The following is a 17,479-nucleotide window of genomic DNA, read 5'->3' on the forward strand; positions in this document are numbered from 1 at the left end:
TTGGGCAGGGACCAGGACTTCCCCACCGTGATGCAAGACAAACTCGAGGGGAATGCCTCCAGACCTCAGGTTGGGGAGGACTGGGTTAGAGAGCTTCTGGAGGGGCTGGACGTGTTCAAATCAGCGGGTCCAGATGCTCTCCACACTAGGGTGTTGAGGGAGCTAGCAGGGGTTATTGCCAGGGCCCTTGACACGGCTTTACGAGCACTTGTGGTGCTTGGGCCAGGTGCCAGATGATTGAAAGATAGCCAACTTGGTCCCCATCTTTAAAAAAGGGAGGAGGGAGGACCCAGGCAACTGTAGGCCCATCAGTCTTACCTCAGTCCTAGGGAAACTCTTTGAGAAGATCATCATGGAGCTATGGATATGATGGGCCGGCCTCAGAGATGATGCTCAGCACCGTTTCATTAGGGGCAGGTCATGTCAGACCAACCTGATTGCCTTTTATGATCAGGTCACAAAAGCATTGGATGTAGGTGTTGCTGTGGATGTAGTCTTTCTGGATTTCAGCAAGGCCTTTGACAACATCTGCCACCCCATCCTCATTAAAAAATTGGGTGACTGTGGCATTGATGCCTACACAGTCAGATGGATTGCAGATTGGCTGAAGGGTCACACTCAGAGGGTGGTGGTGAATGGGTCATATTCGACCTGGGGGAAGTGGGCAGCAGAGTCCTGCAGGGCTCAGTCCTTGGGCCCGCTCTGTTCAATTTCTTTATCAGTGATTTGGGCGACGGGGTGAAAAGCAACCTGTTTAAATTTGTTGATGATACCAAAATTTGGGGTGAGGTGAGCATGCTAGTAGGAAGTAGTAGGGAAAGACCTGCAGCAAGACTTGGATAGGTTACAGGGGTGAGCTAGCAAAAACAGGATGCGCTTCAATAATGACAAGTGCAGGGTGCTGCACTTGAGCAGTAGTAACCAGCAGCACACTTATAAGATGGGAAACTCCCTTCTTGCGAGCATGGAGGCAGAAAGGGATCTTGGAGTCATTATGGACTCCAAGATGAACATGGGCCAACAATGCGAGGTCACAGTTGGCAGGCCTAACTGGACCTTGTCATGCATCCACAGGTACATCTCAGGCAGGTCCAAGGAGGTGCTCCTCCCCCTCTATGCAACACTGGTCAGGCCACAGCTGGAGTACTGTGTCCAGTTCTGTGCGCCCCACTTCAGGAGGGATGTGGACAACATTGAGAGGGTCCAGAGGAGGGCCACCCGCATGACCCAGGGACAACAGGGCAGACCCTACAATGAGAGACTGCAGGACCTGAACCTGTTCAGCCTTCACAAGAGAAGGCTGATGGAGGACCTGGTGACAGTCTATAAACTCACTGGGGAGGACCAGAAGGGTTTGTTTCCTCTAGCACCCCGTGGCATAACAAGGAATAACGGTTACAAGTTGTTGGAGGGTAGGTTTAGATTAGACATCCGTAAGAACTACTTCAGTTAGGGCGGCTAGGATCTGGAACCAACTTCCAAGGGATGTGGTGCTGGCTCCTACCCTGAGGGTCTTTAAGAGGAGGCTTGATGCCTACCTAGCTGGGATCATTTGAGCCCAGTTTTTCTCCCGCCCAGGCAGGGGGGCAGACTTGAAGATCTACAAGGTCTCTTCCAACCCTACTTCTATGATTCTATGACAAGACAGAGCGTGTGTGCACTCAGAAACAATTAATGAAAAAAATAATATTTGCCTAATGACAAATTAACAATGCATCAGACAGAAGAATGGGCAGTAGGTAGTTAGAAAGGTGTTGTAAAATGATATGTTCTCCCCTCCCAAACCCTTCTTTTTCGATTACTGTAGTTTTATAAAGATGCCACCAAAGGTTAATGTAATATCTCCATTAGTGAAGTGGGATCAAGCTGGGTAATGAGAGTGAAGTGCTGCAATTTTTACTCAGTACTTTGGCAAAACTCTCAGAGATTTTAAAGGTAATTCAATTAAAGTCAGTAAGGGTTGAATAAGAACAACTCTTACAGAAGTCAGTGGGAGTTACTCATATCTTTTCAGGTAGGAAAAACAGGCCTGATAGGAATTTGGGAGAATTTGAGCCTTATTTTAGAGAGAGTAATAATAGTTAGATAATATAATTTCTTCAGTTTCTCTTCTAGTTGTACAAAACTTAAAACTAAGAAATATTCGAAGTTAATGTTAAAGGAATTTACCCACATTTTGTGTGTGTTAAGTGATAGCTAAGTTTATATTGGACTGTCAGATTTCTTTACTTAATTCGGCAAAATGCAAGACATCTATCTTAACATCTGGTTTTTAATAACAGTTGACATCTGGGAGCTCTCTTTTGTTCCTAGAGTGGACTAGGAACAGTAGTGATATTGGCAGTGTATATTTTCAGGCTAAAATTCCTGTCTGTTTCAATCATAATTAATTACTACTCATTTTGTTTATTTTTTAGATTTAATTAAGTGCCAGTAATTTACATTATACCAACTAGCTTTCGATGTTATGAAACTGTAGAATGTCATGTAATTTTTTTAATTTCTAAAATATGGAGAGTGGATTTTATATATAACTGAAATTATAAGATTTTATTTGATTTGGAAATACTAAATTGAATGAAACCCATATTACATGGTACGTGCTTGTCTGAAAATAGGCAGAGTAAAATTATATATTATGTTTTGTTTTTATCTTCTGCCCAGTACTAATATGTATATAACTTTGCATTCATTAGTAAAATGTACCCAAGACATAGACAGTGTGTATACCTATATATTGTTCCCTGTGTATCTAGATTTAGGGATATTATAAAAATTCTAATCTGTAATCACTATATTCAGGAGAAAAACATTTAATTCTTCCAGTGTACTTTTTTCTACCTCATGTTTGCGATAAACACCAAGGACACCCTTCTTTATAAGAGTATGTCTATACTATCCTCAATAACACCTTTTAAAATATGATTTTATGCAAATTCAATATTACATATGCCACTACTACTGAGACAAGAAAAAAAAATCAAGTCATGATACCTGAAAAAGCAAAGAAATTTTCCTACAGTATTCCAGCAACATACGGTATTTAAAGCTTGGTTAAATGATAGATTTGATTGATTATATGTTAGAAAAGTATACTTCAGTAAAGAGAGATTTTTTGGTTCCTCAGCAGTTTTTACTGTATCCTTTAACCTTGCAGAATGTAAGGCAATTTGATTATAGTAATTACTTCTTTGCTCAGTTAAAGGTTTAATCTATTTCTGCAGTAAATTATGTGCAAGCCATCAGGTTTCTTAAAAAAAATAATCTTTTAATATTTAATCTTATAATCCACTTTTGACACAGAGTTTTAACTGGCTGGAAAGAATGTTTCCTTTCATTGTTTTTGTTTGGGTTGCTATAGCTGCAGATTCTCTTATGCATGACACAATATTGTTCAGTTGTTTTTGTTGCTTGAATTGCAAAACATTTTTTTCTTTGTAACTCAATGCTTTTAACAACCAAGATCAATATAAGTTAACATGCACTAAGGTAACTAACCTTTTCTCCTTTCATTCCAATGCTAACAACTTCTCTGTGCACCTTCTAATGTCTGGCACGCAGGATGATGAGGAGGGTATATGGGCATAGCCGTTCCTATAAACCAAAGTTCCAGTTTTGTTTTGAGGGGTGAGAAACCATCTTTTATATCTATTTCAAGTTGTGGTCTAATGCTATTGTTTGCATTTTGAACTGTATTAATGGACATGTGTCTTGAACTGTGTGTATATGAACCATGTAAAAGATATGTTTCCTCATGTGCCATGGGGGATTACAATGATGTGCAATTTCTTGGAACAATCATCACTAGTTCAACTTTTCCAAACCTATTTCATGATACACAGATCCAAAACATTTCTTTCTCAGTATTTGTATCCATTCTTGTTGAGTACTTGGGAATAATAGAATTCCTGTTACTAGTAGATAAGAATGACCTTCTCTAGCATATTATAAATTAGTGGCAATCCTGCCATATTGCTTGTTTTATTGGAAGTACCAATATAAAACATCATCAGGTAGTTTTATAGATTGAATATGAGTGTCATTTAAAATGTTTGGCACAGATTAGTATATATATCCCATAAGTCTGCCATATATTCATGTGCATGAAAAGGTGATGCTAGAACTGAAACATTACCTTTTTAATTTTAAACGAAGCAGATGCTTGAGAAGGAAAACTGAAATCTCTCTATGCAACAGTTCCATTTTTACTCATAAATCCTGATAGATGGATATCCATGACATAGGATATGTCCATGATGTTTAAAAATAGACAAATATAGCTTATAATGTTAATTATGTTGAACTAAGAGCTAGTATTGTACTAACATTATTTGTGAACTATTTGTTCAGTGCATATCTAGCTGCTTGCCTTAATAAATGCGTTTTTTAACATGTGTATATAACTCATTTAATCTAAGGTCCCTTTACATTACACTGACAGTATAAGGAGCCATAATATAAATGAAAGTCAGTCCAAAAAGGTCAGCTGTGAAAACTGCTGTTCACTTAAGTAGTTCTTACTCACTGGAACTGCTTCAATTAGCTTCAGTGGGAATGCTCATAGGAGCAAGGACTACTCACATGATTAATGATTTGAAGAGTCAAGCAAGCCCTTATTGAAGATGCTTCCATAAGTATTTTAGTAGCTCTGGTATCCATTATCAAAAATGGAATACTATGTGAATTTATTGTTTTATTTTAACATGATTTCAGAGGTGGATCTGTAAGGTTTTAATTGATAAGAATCACATTTCCAAAATAACAATTTTCTTCACAATGGCAGTTTCTTGCTCAGTGGAAATGAATGTGTATGCATTCGTATCTATGATGACTTTAAGCAGATGCTGAATTAGTGATTTACATAATTGATTGTTTGTAGTTTTTTGAAAAAAGGAAAAGTTTAAGTTCCATGGTACAGAGAAATTTAAAAGCCTGCTGTTGCCAAGCAAAAGGGTTATTATGAACAGTGCAGTGCCAGTTTGTACCAAACATATACATGGATAGCTAAACAGAATTAAAATCTTGTTGTTATATTTTCTGATTCATTTTAAAGTATTATATATCATAAGCATATGTAAGCATGTATTGTATGTATGTATAATGTACACATATATGAACAGATACAAACCTCATGGTAACAATGCAGTAGCTCATAACCTATATCTTCTAACTAATTCTAGTCCCAGTTTCTTCTCTCTTGCTCATATGAAATTTAAAAGAATTCTTGGGTGGTTTGTTTCACATGAAAATGTAGGAAAGCTTTGGGTTTTTTATGTTTTCATGTTGTGCTGTAAGTAATTAGCAAGTTTTATTCAACTTCAGTTGCATGCTATTTCAGTAACAGTTTCTTCACTGATTTACAAATAGCATAATTTCAACTGTTTGTCAGATTCCTTTCTTCTGTCCTGAGTGTGTAAGGCAGATTCTTGTTTAGTTTCCAGGCACATATGCATATCCAGTGTAAAAAAAGGCATTAGTTTTAGATTCTTTGTTTGGTTGCCAATGCAATTTTGCATCATATATCTTATTTGTTCTTTTTTCCTAATCCAACAGAGCCTCAGAGTGGTACAAAGGTAGTATATTCAACCCCTGGTGGGGAGGCATTGTCAGAAATCCAAGTAATTTCTGAACTAGTCCTATACAGTCTCTTTGATGGGGAAGAATCATAGGTTTAGACTAGCACCTTGAGGATATGTTATTATAAAGTGAAAACTACAAGACATTATATTTCTCTTTGCATGTGGTCTGTTTAGTATAGAAATCTGTTTGATGAATGGTTTTGAAAGTCATTATATTGTCCCTTTTACGAGATTTATACATAATCAGAATTCAAAGAAAGCAAAAAGAGAGAAATCTTATAATAGTTCACTGTGGTCTTAAGAGAGCTAATAGTTCTTGATGTCCTAGGAGAGCAGGAGGTGAGAAAGGTTTAAGCCTTTAACACCTTTCCCATGTTTTGTCAGGGGGATGTGTGAAGCCCAACCCAGACTGGTTTTTTGAAAGGTGAATTCTCTTACATTTCTACTTAGGCAGAGAATGTCTGCTTAATATAACATTGCAGTTATGAACACTGGATGTGATGCCTAGGAAATGTTAAGTTTCTGACAAACTTCACAAGAGTACTGTCCAGCCTAACAGATTGGGTTGACGGAATATCAGAGTTGCGTATGTTTATCTTGTATGAGATGAGATTGTCCATTTTTATATATCACTGATGTACTATGCTGCTAACTGTTAAAGTAAACTCCCTGTTAGAATGCATCTAAGAGAGTTTATGTGCATGCTGAAATGAAAGATATGAATGTTAAAGCATATTTGTTGGTATGTAAAAAAGTCACAGTGGGGCAAATCTTGAGCACTGGTGTGATGCATAAGGTGCATGACTAAGTGAATTTAATAGCTCAGGAAAGTAATAAGCCAAATACAAGTGAACAATCTGGAATATTTTACTGCTCTCAAAAACAGAAATAGCAACACTATGACTTTTTGGAATGCACCATAAACATGAGGAGAACATCCACAGCAACCATTAAGATACCTCTGTTCATGTCCAGGGTTGTATAGCTGTAGGCATATGGTTTTTGCTACAGTTCTGTTCCATTTCTTCATTTTTCCCCGTGTATATGAGGGCAGCCTGGGAATTTTTTTAATCCATGCTAGCTGACAACAGCGCTCCACCATACATGGGTAGAATGCAGCTCATCCCAGTCACCTTCTCTGTGCCAGGACTGCAGGACTAAGGTGGCAAAGAAGCCTTATGGAGAGATATGGATAGTTTTAGTTCTCTTTGTACTGCACCACAGAGAAAAGTGGGCCACTAATCTGCACCATGATATCTCACTATACTGATAAAATGTAAGGTGACAACAAGTAGCAGAAAATGTTACAATTAGTAACCTCTCACCAGGGATGAGAAAATGGGTGTAATCTCTCAGAATGCTGTGAAGAACTTTACCCCAATATAAGAAAAAGGTATTTAAGAGTCGTGTGGTGACAACAAACCTCCAGGTCCTACCAGATGAGTGGTCAGTGAAGCTATTGATAACCAGGAGTGATGGGGACGCTTCCATTATACCATTAGAGTTAAACAGAGAGTTTCAGCCTCCCGAATGTAAATGCTCCCAAGAGACTCATCAATACATAGGGCAAGATATAACTTCAACACACTCCCTCTTTCCAAAGCAAAGCATATGATAAAGAGAAACCAGATCTTTCAGTCAATTGAAGTAATGTTAAAGTGTGGAGTTAATATAATTAAATTGAGTTAACGTTCCCTGTAAGACAGACCCTCTCTATGGTTTTTAGCTTCAGGCTTATAGCAAATGTTAATTGTGAACATAAGCAAGAAACAGATGACAAGCAGAACTGAACAAGAGGGATTTAATGTTTTCTAGAGATGAACATTTAATTCTAGCAGGCAACAATTTAACTTGAAAAGTATTTAGATGACAAAAATGTGGATTTTTAGGGGGGAAAAACTGCCTTCACCTTACTACTTACAGTTCATAGTCCTTTCTCTTATTTTTTTAGTTATACATGTCAAATGACAAGGTATGTAGCTCAATTCTATGATGCATTTTTATGAACAAGATCATAGGAATAATATCCTTTTAGAGTCATGGTGACACATTAGTTTTGATTTAAAAACTTGTATACATTTCATACTTGTTACATTGCTTTGGAAAACTAACTTTCAACAGAAGGATAAAGAAATAATTTAATTTTTATTGCAAGAGTATAGAATAAACAAATTGACTTTGAGTATAAAAGTGTTTTTGTTGTTTGTTTTTTAAATCAGAGACATTTATGTTCCTACTAACATTGAATGATCTGCTTTTGTGGCATATAGGAAATACATTTCATGTGAAACTGATGGGTTAGAATTAAAATTGGAGTTGGTCAAAATCAGGACTCTGCATTGTAAAACATTGAAATGACAAACTAATCAAGAATTCTCAGTAATAAAAACCTGTGGGCAAATGTTGCACTAAGGTAGATGTGAATGGAATAATTGGAATGGAATCAATGAATTTACTCAGAAATAGCTGAGAGCAAAATTTGGCTCATGTGGTACAAGGGCATTTTTTATTTTTTACAAACACTAGAATAAATTAAGTCCATTTGAATTGGAAACATATGCAAATTTTCAGGACTTGATTCATAAAAAAATACAGATGTGGACGTTAATATGTTTTGGCAGTGATCCTGGGTAGATTCTCAGCTGGTGTAAATCTGTGTAATTCTATTCACTCCAGCTGAGCTGTACTAACTGGCTCTGGATCTGGGTTTTTTTGTGCATATGCAGTGGTTTTTTCAATTAAAAAGAATAAGAACATGTATGAGAGTAAGATTATTAGTCAGTGCATAGATGTCAAGTACAATAAAATATGTAAGAAGGAATCCCTTTAGAATTAGAATTCATACAGCTAGAATCCACAGAACTAAAACTTGGTAAGAAACTATTTCACAAAGAGAACTTTTGCCTTCCTCTCTTCTCCAACCTTATTTACATAGGCTGATTATTACCTTCAACACCACCACCCACAATCTATCTCAGTTTTCATGGGAGGTTCAACTCCTATTTTAGTCAAGGGCAGTAGGAGGATCATGTCCTCCAAATGTAGGAACATAGAACTAGAAATTACCTCTTGGGTTAGCACATCAAATCTTTCTTTCTCATGTTCAAAATTATTCAGAAGAACTTACACTTTCGTTCCTCTTGCATGCCACAGTAAAAAAAACAATGTGCCACAGGTAAAGGGTAGTACCAATGTCCTAATCACTGCAATGACAGGAAATTTATTTCATCTTCATTTAAGGAATTGTTCTGCAACCAAATAATGGTGACTATCTAAAGCTGTAACAAAATAGTGGGCCAGAAAATCTAATTCCAGATGACCTGTAAATCCACTTCTTTTTATTCTTTTGTTTTTGCAGATTTACCATTTGGAACATTAACCTGCCTTAAGCATCATAGCTAGCAACACTTCTGTGAACTGAAAATTGAAGTTATTTGAACAAGCCAATTCCATAGTCTGTTGTAGTCGTGTTCTCATCAAGCATATAAATTGTATAGTATGTACTTTTATTTCAGTCAGTCCTATAATTCAAAAGACAGCTTTAAAAAATCAACAGCTTTAAGAAATAAATCTCAAGAGAATATGTTCCAGAATATGATTTCTTAGCATTGTTCTAAATATTTGCGATGTTAATCCTCCTCTTTTTCAAGTAGAGTCACAGTGCCAGCTGCCTTTATTGAAGGTTGTAGCCAAGGTTATGATCCTGTGAACTAAGGCACTGGCAAAATTTTTCCCACCAAAAGTATTCCTTAATAAACAAGTCAGAGGAAATAGTGGTTTTTGTTTGGGTAATGGTGCAGGTTTTAAACTGAGGATACATTTTAGACTGAAAGGCCAAATAACTGTCTTTAAGAAATCCTATCTGTGGGCTAGAAGACACCCAAAGTGTATAAACTTCTGTTTATACATAGTTATATAAAATGGTGTCAGCAGATTCTTTAAATGTTTTGTACAAAAAAAATAAAAAGCCCTCCAGGTCCAAGGTCCTTTGTATCAAATGATACTGGTGTAAGTCTTCCTGTGTACAAGCTTTAAAGCCAGCATGGATACTCGCTCATCCTGGAACAAGTACATCTACGAGAGTAGAATGTTCCAAAATTAAGGGAATGCGATAACACTTTAATAATACTTCATAGGCATACGTAGCATCAGAAACTTCTAAGGTCACTGCAGTAGTAAAGTTAGGAAGGCTAATTGTGCTTCCAAATGTACCAAATCCTACGTGTTTTTCCAATGAAGGGGTTAGGAGACAACTATGTTCCTGTGGGAGTCCAAAGTCTTTCATGGATGGCAGAAACAAATAGAGTAGTCCTATGGATCCTGTTCCATATCTGGTTTATCGTACTTTAAGGTCTGAGTATCTCATGAGGATTCATTAGCTAAGGGCCTTGTTTCACGTTGCGCTTTGTGCTCCTCAAATGTTGCTCAGTGTTAGTGCTAGCTTGAGTTTGGAGCAGTCACACTTTAAGGCTAAACCCCTTCTCTGACTGTTTCCTACCTGCACAGCTGTGGCTTGCCACTAGAGCAGTGGTGTTCAATCTGTGGTCCACAGACACCTGGGAGTCCACAGACTGTATCTAAGGGGTCCATGAAAGATGACTATGATCAATCAAAGTATGTGGACACTTGCACTTAAAATTGAAAGGGGCCTTCACCTCCATCTGAAATTTCCAAAGAGGCCCACACCTCTATTTGAAATTTTTTAGGAATCCACAAATGAAAAAAGGTTGAAAAGCCCTGCACTAGAAAGCTGGTGAGCAGCTGTCTGACTAGGAGATACAGCTTTGAATTGTTGCTACAGGCCGGTTAATCCAGGACAGGCTTCTATTCCTACTCTAAATGTGTGTGAGAGAGACCAGTTGGAGGGCACAGGAACATGAAGTTGGGGGGTGGAAAATTAATGGGTTGGAGCAGGTAATGAAATGGGAGGTAGAAAGGAAATGGGGATGGGTGGTAAAATGACAGAAGTCAGCTACTGAAGCATAAAATAAAAAGCAGTTAAAGAGATAGCACATCTTTAACTATTCAGAGATTTTGGGGAACTTAAATATTAAGCTTTGCAATACCTATTTTTATGTTATTTTTGTTTTATTTCTGTCTTCATTCTTACAGCTTCAATAGCAGCATTGGAGCAATTCCAAGAATGCCTTGAATCAGGTTGGGAGACAATTAACAGCTACTTTTCTTCTTTAATTCTCCTTGAACTCTGCTGTAATTGCATGTTTGAGAAAACCTTATGTAGAAATCCCTGATTTGCACATTTGTATGATTTAAAAGGTTGTTTTCTATTTGCTGTATATTGTTTGTTTCTGTCAGAAAATGGGCATGTCTACACATGAAATTAGTGTGATGTAATAAACTCACTGAAGTTTATTGCTGCTGGGTGCAGTGTTTACCTGTGTACCTGGGACTGCAGCACATTGAGCCAGACCAGTGCAGCCCCAGCTGGCAGGGAGTCCCAGGAGTCAACCTGCCAGCCTGTGGCTGCTCCTGCCCAGCTCAGTGTGTGGCAGAAGGGTTGGTTGGGGCACAGGAGTGCTATAGTACAGGTCTAGCTGGCAGGCAGCCCTTGTACTGTAGCACCTTCATGCCTCTGCCAGCCACATCACTGTCTACATGTGTGTAGCCACAGAGTAAATAACTCTACTATAGGATAATACTTGTGTCAGGCAGTACTATCCTGTAGTGGGGTTAATTTGTTTACTTCAGCCTAATGACACTGCATGGGTAGATCACGATCCTTTGCTACAGAATTAATTAGTCAGCGCCGCAGTAATGTGTTTTGGGTAGACGCATCCAACTATAATATGTTATGCTCTAAAGTTCACTTGGGTTCTCATTCAAATTCATTTATCTATTGTTTTTTGTTGCAGAAAATATATTGAAATTTAGAAGTAGATAAAATACTATATTTCTGTGAATAGTTTCCTTTGAGGAACACTTCCTTTAAGATGTGTATTCACTGCCCACCAGGAGGCACTCAGTATTTTTCAGGATGATGGCCACAATAGCCTGAATGGTTATGAATTTAAGACAAAACAATAGTTTGTATGTGCAGGCAGATGAGGAGCAACATTTTAAAGAGGAGGTCTGAGAGTCGGTGTTGCATCTGGGTGTCCATAGGTTTTCCATAGCACTCTGAATTTCAGGGACTGAATCCACATTTGGTTTGACGAAGGTTGTGGTTTGAAACAAAATAAAGTTTAGGATTTGGATTTCAATTCAGCAGCAATGGCATGTTCAGAATTTTTTCTGAGATTTTGGCTGCATGTGAAATGAAAAATTGACATCTTCTAGTGGTGGATCTGACTGCAATCAAAAGCAAAGAAATAGGTTTTGATTAGATTCACATGCAGCCAGATTTTATTAACCTTACTCGTATTGACCTATACTTTGCCACACATGTAGTCTCAATAAAATTACAGGGCCTACAGATTCTTTGTGGTACTACCATGCATGAGTAAGGGTGGTAGAAACTGATCCCCTAACTGTAGAAAAAATGATAACTTAAAAACCACTAAAGTAATTTTGAACTTTACCACTTTGGTGCTCACATACCACAAAAGAGAGAGATGATTACGATGGAACAAAAGACTGTCTGGATGGGAAGATGTACGGTTACAGAGTGCTCGCTACTTATTATGAAACGGACTGGATGTATAGGGAAATCTGATTGGCCAGCAAATTTGGCAGTATTTGTAAACTCACTGGTTGGGGCTTGTTAGAAAGGTAACTTTTCCTTTAAAAAAATTATAAGGGCAATAATTTGTTTCAAGAATTAAGACTATACAGGAGTCAGATATGGGTGACTGAAACCACCTGGATTTCTGAGAATATTATTCATGACAAGCTTGAGCTGTGCAGATAGAATAGAACTGCTCTTTTTTTTTGTTTGCTATTGTTTACCAATTAAGTGCAACAGAAATTAAAAGACAGTTGGGACTATGCCACCTACTCATTCACAGATGTCTATAATCAAGATAGACACCAAACCTGTTGATCCCCAGTGCGGTAAGTTCTATTCTTTGCCAGTCATGAGGTTAATCAAACATTTTAGGTGATGGGCAGGGAAAAGTTGGACAGGTTTGTTCTCTGTTTTATCCTGGAAATGGGGTGAAATTCACACCTGAAGCTAAGTGAGACTTAATGCATATAGAAGAATGAATGCATGAATAGTCAATGACAAAGTAACGCCAACACTTTCAAAACCAGGACCCAGAATCTTGTCCTATGTATGGACTTAGGAGGCTAACTTCAGGCATTCAGAAGCTTGGCCCTAGCCTCTGTGAAACCATTTTTAGAAAGCCCAAGTGCTATTCAGTGGAATCACTGAATGCTCCTAAATTAAAGCTGAGGCTAAAACAAAATGTTTTTAATGCTAATTAATAGTAGAAAAATCTTGTGATTCATATATTTTATGCCTTCTAAGAGGATAGAAAAGGAAAACATCTCTTTCACAAATCAAAAGCAATACGAAGTTCTGTTTCTGATGTGATTGTGCATAGGGAGATTACATATCCATTTAAGCGTCCTTTTAAAAAATTCTCTTTTGCTCATAGCACTTTGAAGTATGAGAGAGATGGTACAAAATACCAAGTAAGGCTGTGTTTGGGTAAAAGAACTAATAGCTATTGTTCTACTTTTAATTTTCATTATTTTAAATTGAGTTGTTTGTAAATAAATGTTTTCGTGTTTGAATAGTGTATTGAGGCTGTTTTGGAAAAAAGATGTTCACTTTGAAATTAGTCTTCATAGCATGCAAAGCAGTAGAAAAAAATAAGCAACTTAAGTGTAGCCAGTGTTCATTTTATTTCTCTCATGGAGTGCATGAATACAGGCTCTATGCTTAATTAGCCCGATGGGTGTTGCTACTTAGTCTGGAGCCCAAGGGCCTTTGGATTGTGACTTTTTTGGCATGATTGTTGTTTTACTTAAAACTTGTATATTACTAAGTAAAAAGAAGATTCTCCCTAAGATGCTTTCTTTTGCAAGCCTTGAAAAAACTTTGGAGTACTCTTTTCTTTTTTGTTCCAGCAATATTTTAATTTTTATTAGAGAGAGATCTTGCTTTTTAATGCATGACTGTTAAATTCATTATAATTCTGTCAATTCATGTTTTAGAAGCATTAGTAGTATTTTTTGGCAATAAAACTGTAGAGTCAATGGGACAGAGTTAATTTTAATTATTTGTAGACAGTTCTTTAATTGCCCAAGTTAACAATTTTGGGGTTTCATTATTATATAGAGTATGCTGTAAAAGTATGCAGTACCTCACAAAGTTTCACAGAAAAAGAAAATATACTATGGGGCTTCTTCAAAGCCTGTCAATAGAAAGAGTGTCCCTGCTTTTTTAAAATCAGATTCTTAATGAAGGCAGGGTAGAGATGATCCTTATCTCTTGTATTTTGTTTTGATTCTGATGCGGCCAAATATTGTACAGAGTTCAGATCAGAAAGTAAAAGGCTGGTCACGTTGAATTCAGCTAGAGGTCTGCCATCAGCTTCCATAGGATCAGGAATTCACCAAAGTCTGTTAGATAATTGTTGCCTTTTGATTTGGCCATATCTGTCTTACAAAAAAGTTAGTTCACAAATATAAATACTCTGAAAGAGTTTTTCACAAAAAAGATCATTTACCTTGCCTTTCTCTTGGCAAGCATTTATCTTATCTAATCCTTATCTTATCCTTGGTATTTATGAGACACCAATCACTCTAGTGTTTAGGTGTGGAATTTTTATTATATAAATTCAATAAGTTGCACTCTATTTTAGCAATATAAGTCAGTCAGTTCTCTTTGAACTTTGACCTCAGTTTTTTGCTAGAAATGCTGAATGTTTCTACAAACAAATGAAAATTTGTTTGGTGAAATGAGTTTCAAAGCTTCTTGAATCATCCAGCTTAGTCTATCAGGTCTTGATCTGTTTTTTCAGCCTGTATGTGATACTGTAAAGCAAAGTAATAGTTATATTTTTAGCAACTTTTGTCACATCTGAATGGATGTGGAAAAAGACATTATGCATAACCTTCCCATCAATGTGTCCTGTTTGAGACACTGTATCCAGCAACATGAGAAAGTATTTCATTTATGCCCCAAATGAAAAATTTATACCATGTACATGGAACTCAGTACCTAAAGCTGACAAATAGCTCAAAACATAAGTTCAAATGCAAATTTGATTCGGTTATGTCTGGACGTATTGTATAGTTTCATTCCACAGATATTCATGTGAACATGTTCCATAGTAGCATGAGAATCTGTTTACATGAGACAATGCTGGGCTGTGCAAAGGTAGCTGAAGCTAGTACAGAACTGGAAGCAAAGTAATAGTCATACTAATAGAAGTAGTATAGCTGTAGTATCATGGTGCTGCACCAGAACTAAGGACACCTGCTTTTTATCAGTCTAGGTGCAGAGCCACACCCCCACTTCTAGTGCTGGCACCTGCAGCCCTAACTTGAGTATCCTGCATAGCACTTCTTTGTGTTATGTAGGCTTTTCTGCAAGCTCATGCATCCATGTGGCATCGCACTGTTAGTGAACATAACAGTAAATCAATCTTGAACTAGGATTGTGAATATTCACTTTTTGAAATTAGATTCTAAGTTTCCTGGCAGATGTCACATTTAAGACATGGTTAATTAGTTAACCTTGTCTTAAGTAGTAATCTTGTCACATGTTCATTCAAGGTGGTGGTGGCAGTAAAACAGACAGCGAGCCATATTTTGTGCAGTAACTTTGTGGCTGGTTCCCAGCGTCCATCAGTTTTAGTGCCATATTACTGGTGCAGGGTGAGCCTGAGATCATGATCCAGGTCTCCCCCTGAACCAGCAAACAGCAAGCTGGATGCCCAATGTGCTCCCATGGCCGGGAGCACCAAACAGCTGATCAGCACTCCCAACCTTGGGATTGTTCTGGAGCCTTTCAAGGCTAGGTGCCCAGTGTATTCCTGAGGCTGGGAGTGCCGATCAGCGGATTAGTGCTGCTAGCCACAGGCACAATGGGTACCCAACTTGCTACTTGCTGGTGTGCAGGGAGCCCAAGATCATGATCCCAGGCTCACCTGCACCAACAGTAGTGAGCAGTTGGGATCTGATCCCTGATCCCACAATTGCCGTGCATATGTGGCCTTTAACTGAATGTCTGCCAGAGGCCTAAGTGTTGTATTTGGGAAACAGGATCAATATGATATGATTTAAATATCCTGTTAGGAGTAAAACGTCCTTGAATTTTTATATAAAAAATACATTACAAAAATATATTACCAAAAATCCACAGTTCAAATATTGTTCAGTGAATTCCAGAAAACTGTTACGCACTTGATACCATGCATTGGTAGTGCATATATATTGCAAACTCTTTACAGACAAATTATGAGCAATTAGAGGTGAACTTTGTCAAATAACATTTTTTCTTCTGTAGTGATTTCATAAAACATAACCATGTAGGGTCTTCATGTTGTATTTTGAGAAAGATTATCTTTATTTTCTTTTTAAATTTGTATAAAATCAGTTCTGATGTGACTATACTACATGGCTGGGAAGCATCTAGGTGTACTGAGAATGAAGCATATATATTGCTACACAAGATTTTGATGTACTGAGTGTGGAATAGGATGCCTATTTATGATGCAGTTCCTTCACCTGTACTGTCTCATTATTTTCCCAATGGGTACGAGGTAACTCCTGCATAGCAAAATACTAAATAGCGTCACTATGTAGTGGGTATAAAATTTTGCCTTTGTGTATGTTTAATGTGAAAAAATTGCATAAATTTCTCTAAAGTTTTTGTCTCTGAAGTTAAGCCATAAAAGTCAAATATTACTTACAGACTGTACTTTGTATTCCCATTATTGTCTTTGTGCACCAACACCAAATCTATTGTACTGAGTTTAGAATACATTACAGAATTAATTAATGCATGAGAGAATCACAGTTTTATAAGGTGCCTCAATGATCATTTAGTCCAAGCTACTGCACAGATTCAGGATATGCTATTCTTAAACTATCTCAGTTTGATGTTTATCCAGCTCTCCTTAATAATTTCCAATTAAGAAGATTATACAATTTCTCTAAGGAGACTAGAAGAACAAGTTAAATTAGTTAAAGAGAGAACATATTTGCCAAGAAAGTCAGTAATTACAACTAGGCAAGTATACTCTACTGCTCAGAAAAATAAAAAGCTACAACAATACAATGGAAAGGTGCAAAATTAGAGACACAGGGCGCATCTACAGGAGACACTACATCGCTGCTACTGCATGACAGTGCAGTGAAGCTACATGACACCGCCACTACTATGCAGTAGCAATGAGGTCATTGCTACTGTGCAGTAGGTTTGGAAACAATCCACGTAGCACCGGGGCCATGCAGTACCAGTGGTTACTGCACAGATATTTAGTACTTGCTTTAGCTAAGTACTAAACTGAGTCTGTTGCAAGTCACACAGTAGCAATGAGCTACATGACTGCACAGTAACAACTGCACAGTTGGGCACACATGATATAAGAGTTTCAATACTGGAAGAGGCAACATTTGAAAACAAGTTCGTCTTTAAAAGAAATGCACTTTAGTAAGAATTCTAAGGGGGTTTTCTGATAGCTGACATCCTGTTATTACCCTTACCCTGTCTCCAGTCTTCTTCCAGAACAGTTTGATTATGGGACATGTCCATCATATATGGTAGAGTCCTCCCAAATGACTGCATTCCCTCCAACACTTGCCTATTTCCGTACTATAAATAAATTTATAGGGTAAAGCATCCACACCTGAGGACAGGAGGCTGATCCAGATGGATCTTGACAGGTTTATGACATGGGCAGACGAGAACCTGACGGTGTTTAACACCGAAAAATGCAAGGTTCTCCACCTTGGGAGAAAAACCTGCAGCATCCTTATAGGCT

The 17,479-nt window shown here is 37.5% G+C and overlaps 1 protein-coding gene across 2 annotated transcripts in view; it reads left to right on the top strand.

Moving 5' to 3' along the window:
- Positions 1–17,479, top strand: part of ERC2 (ELKS/RAB6-interacting/CAST family member 2) — a 951,034-nt gene that overhangs the window by 839,993 nt on the left and 93,562 nt on the right. The window contains exon 18 of one of the 2 annotated variants that reach the window (XM_019536910.1): positions 3,562–4,339. The exons of the other annotated variant lie outside the window; for it this stretch is intronic. Within the exon in view, the coding sequence (XP_019392455.1) occupies positions 3,562–3,588 (27 nt within the window). The 3' untranslated portion in view covers positions 3,589–4,339. Of the gene's footprint in view, positions 1–3,561; positions 4,340–17,479 lie in introns of those variants that run through there. 2 annotated transcript variants of the gene reach the window in all.

Source organism: Crocodylus porosus, unplaced genomic scaffold (genome assembly GCF_001723895.1).
Source record: "Crocodylus porosus isolate Cpor-Errol unplaced genomic scaffold, CroPor_comp1, whole genome shotgun sequence".
NCBI lineage: Eukaryota > Metazoa > Chordata > Crocodylia > Crocodylidae > Crocodylus > Crocodylus porosus.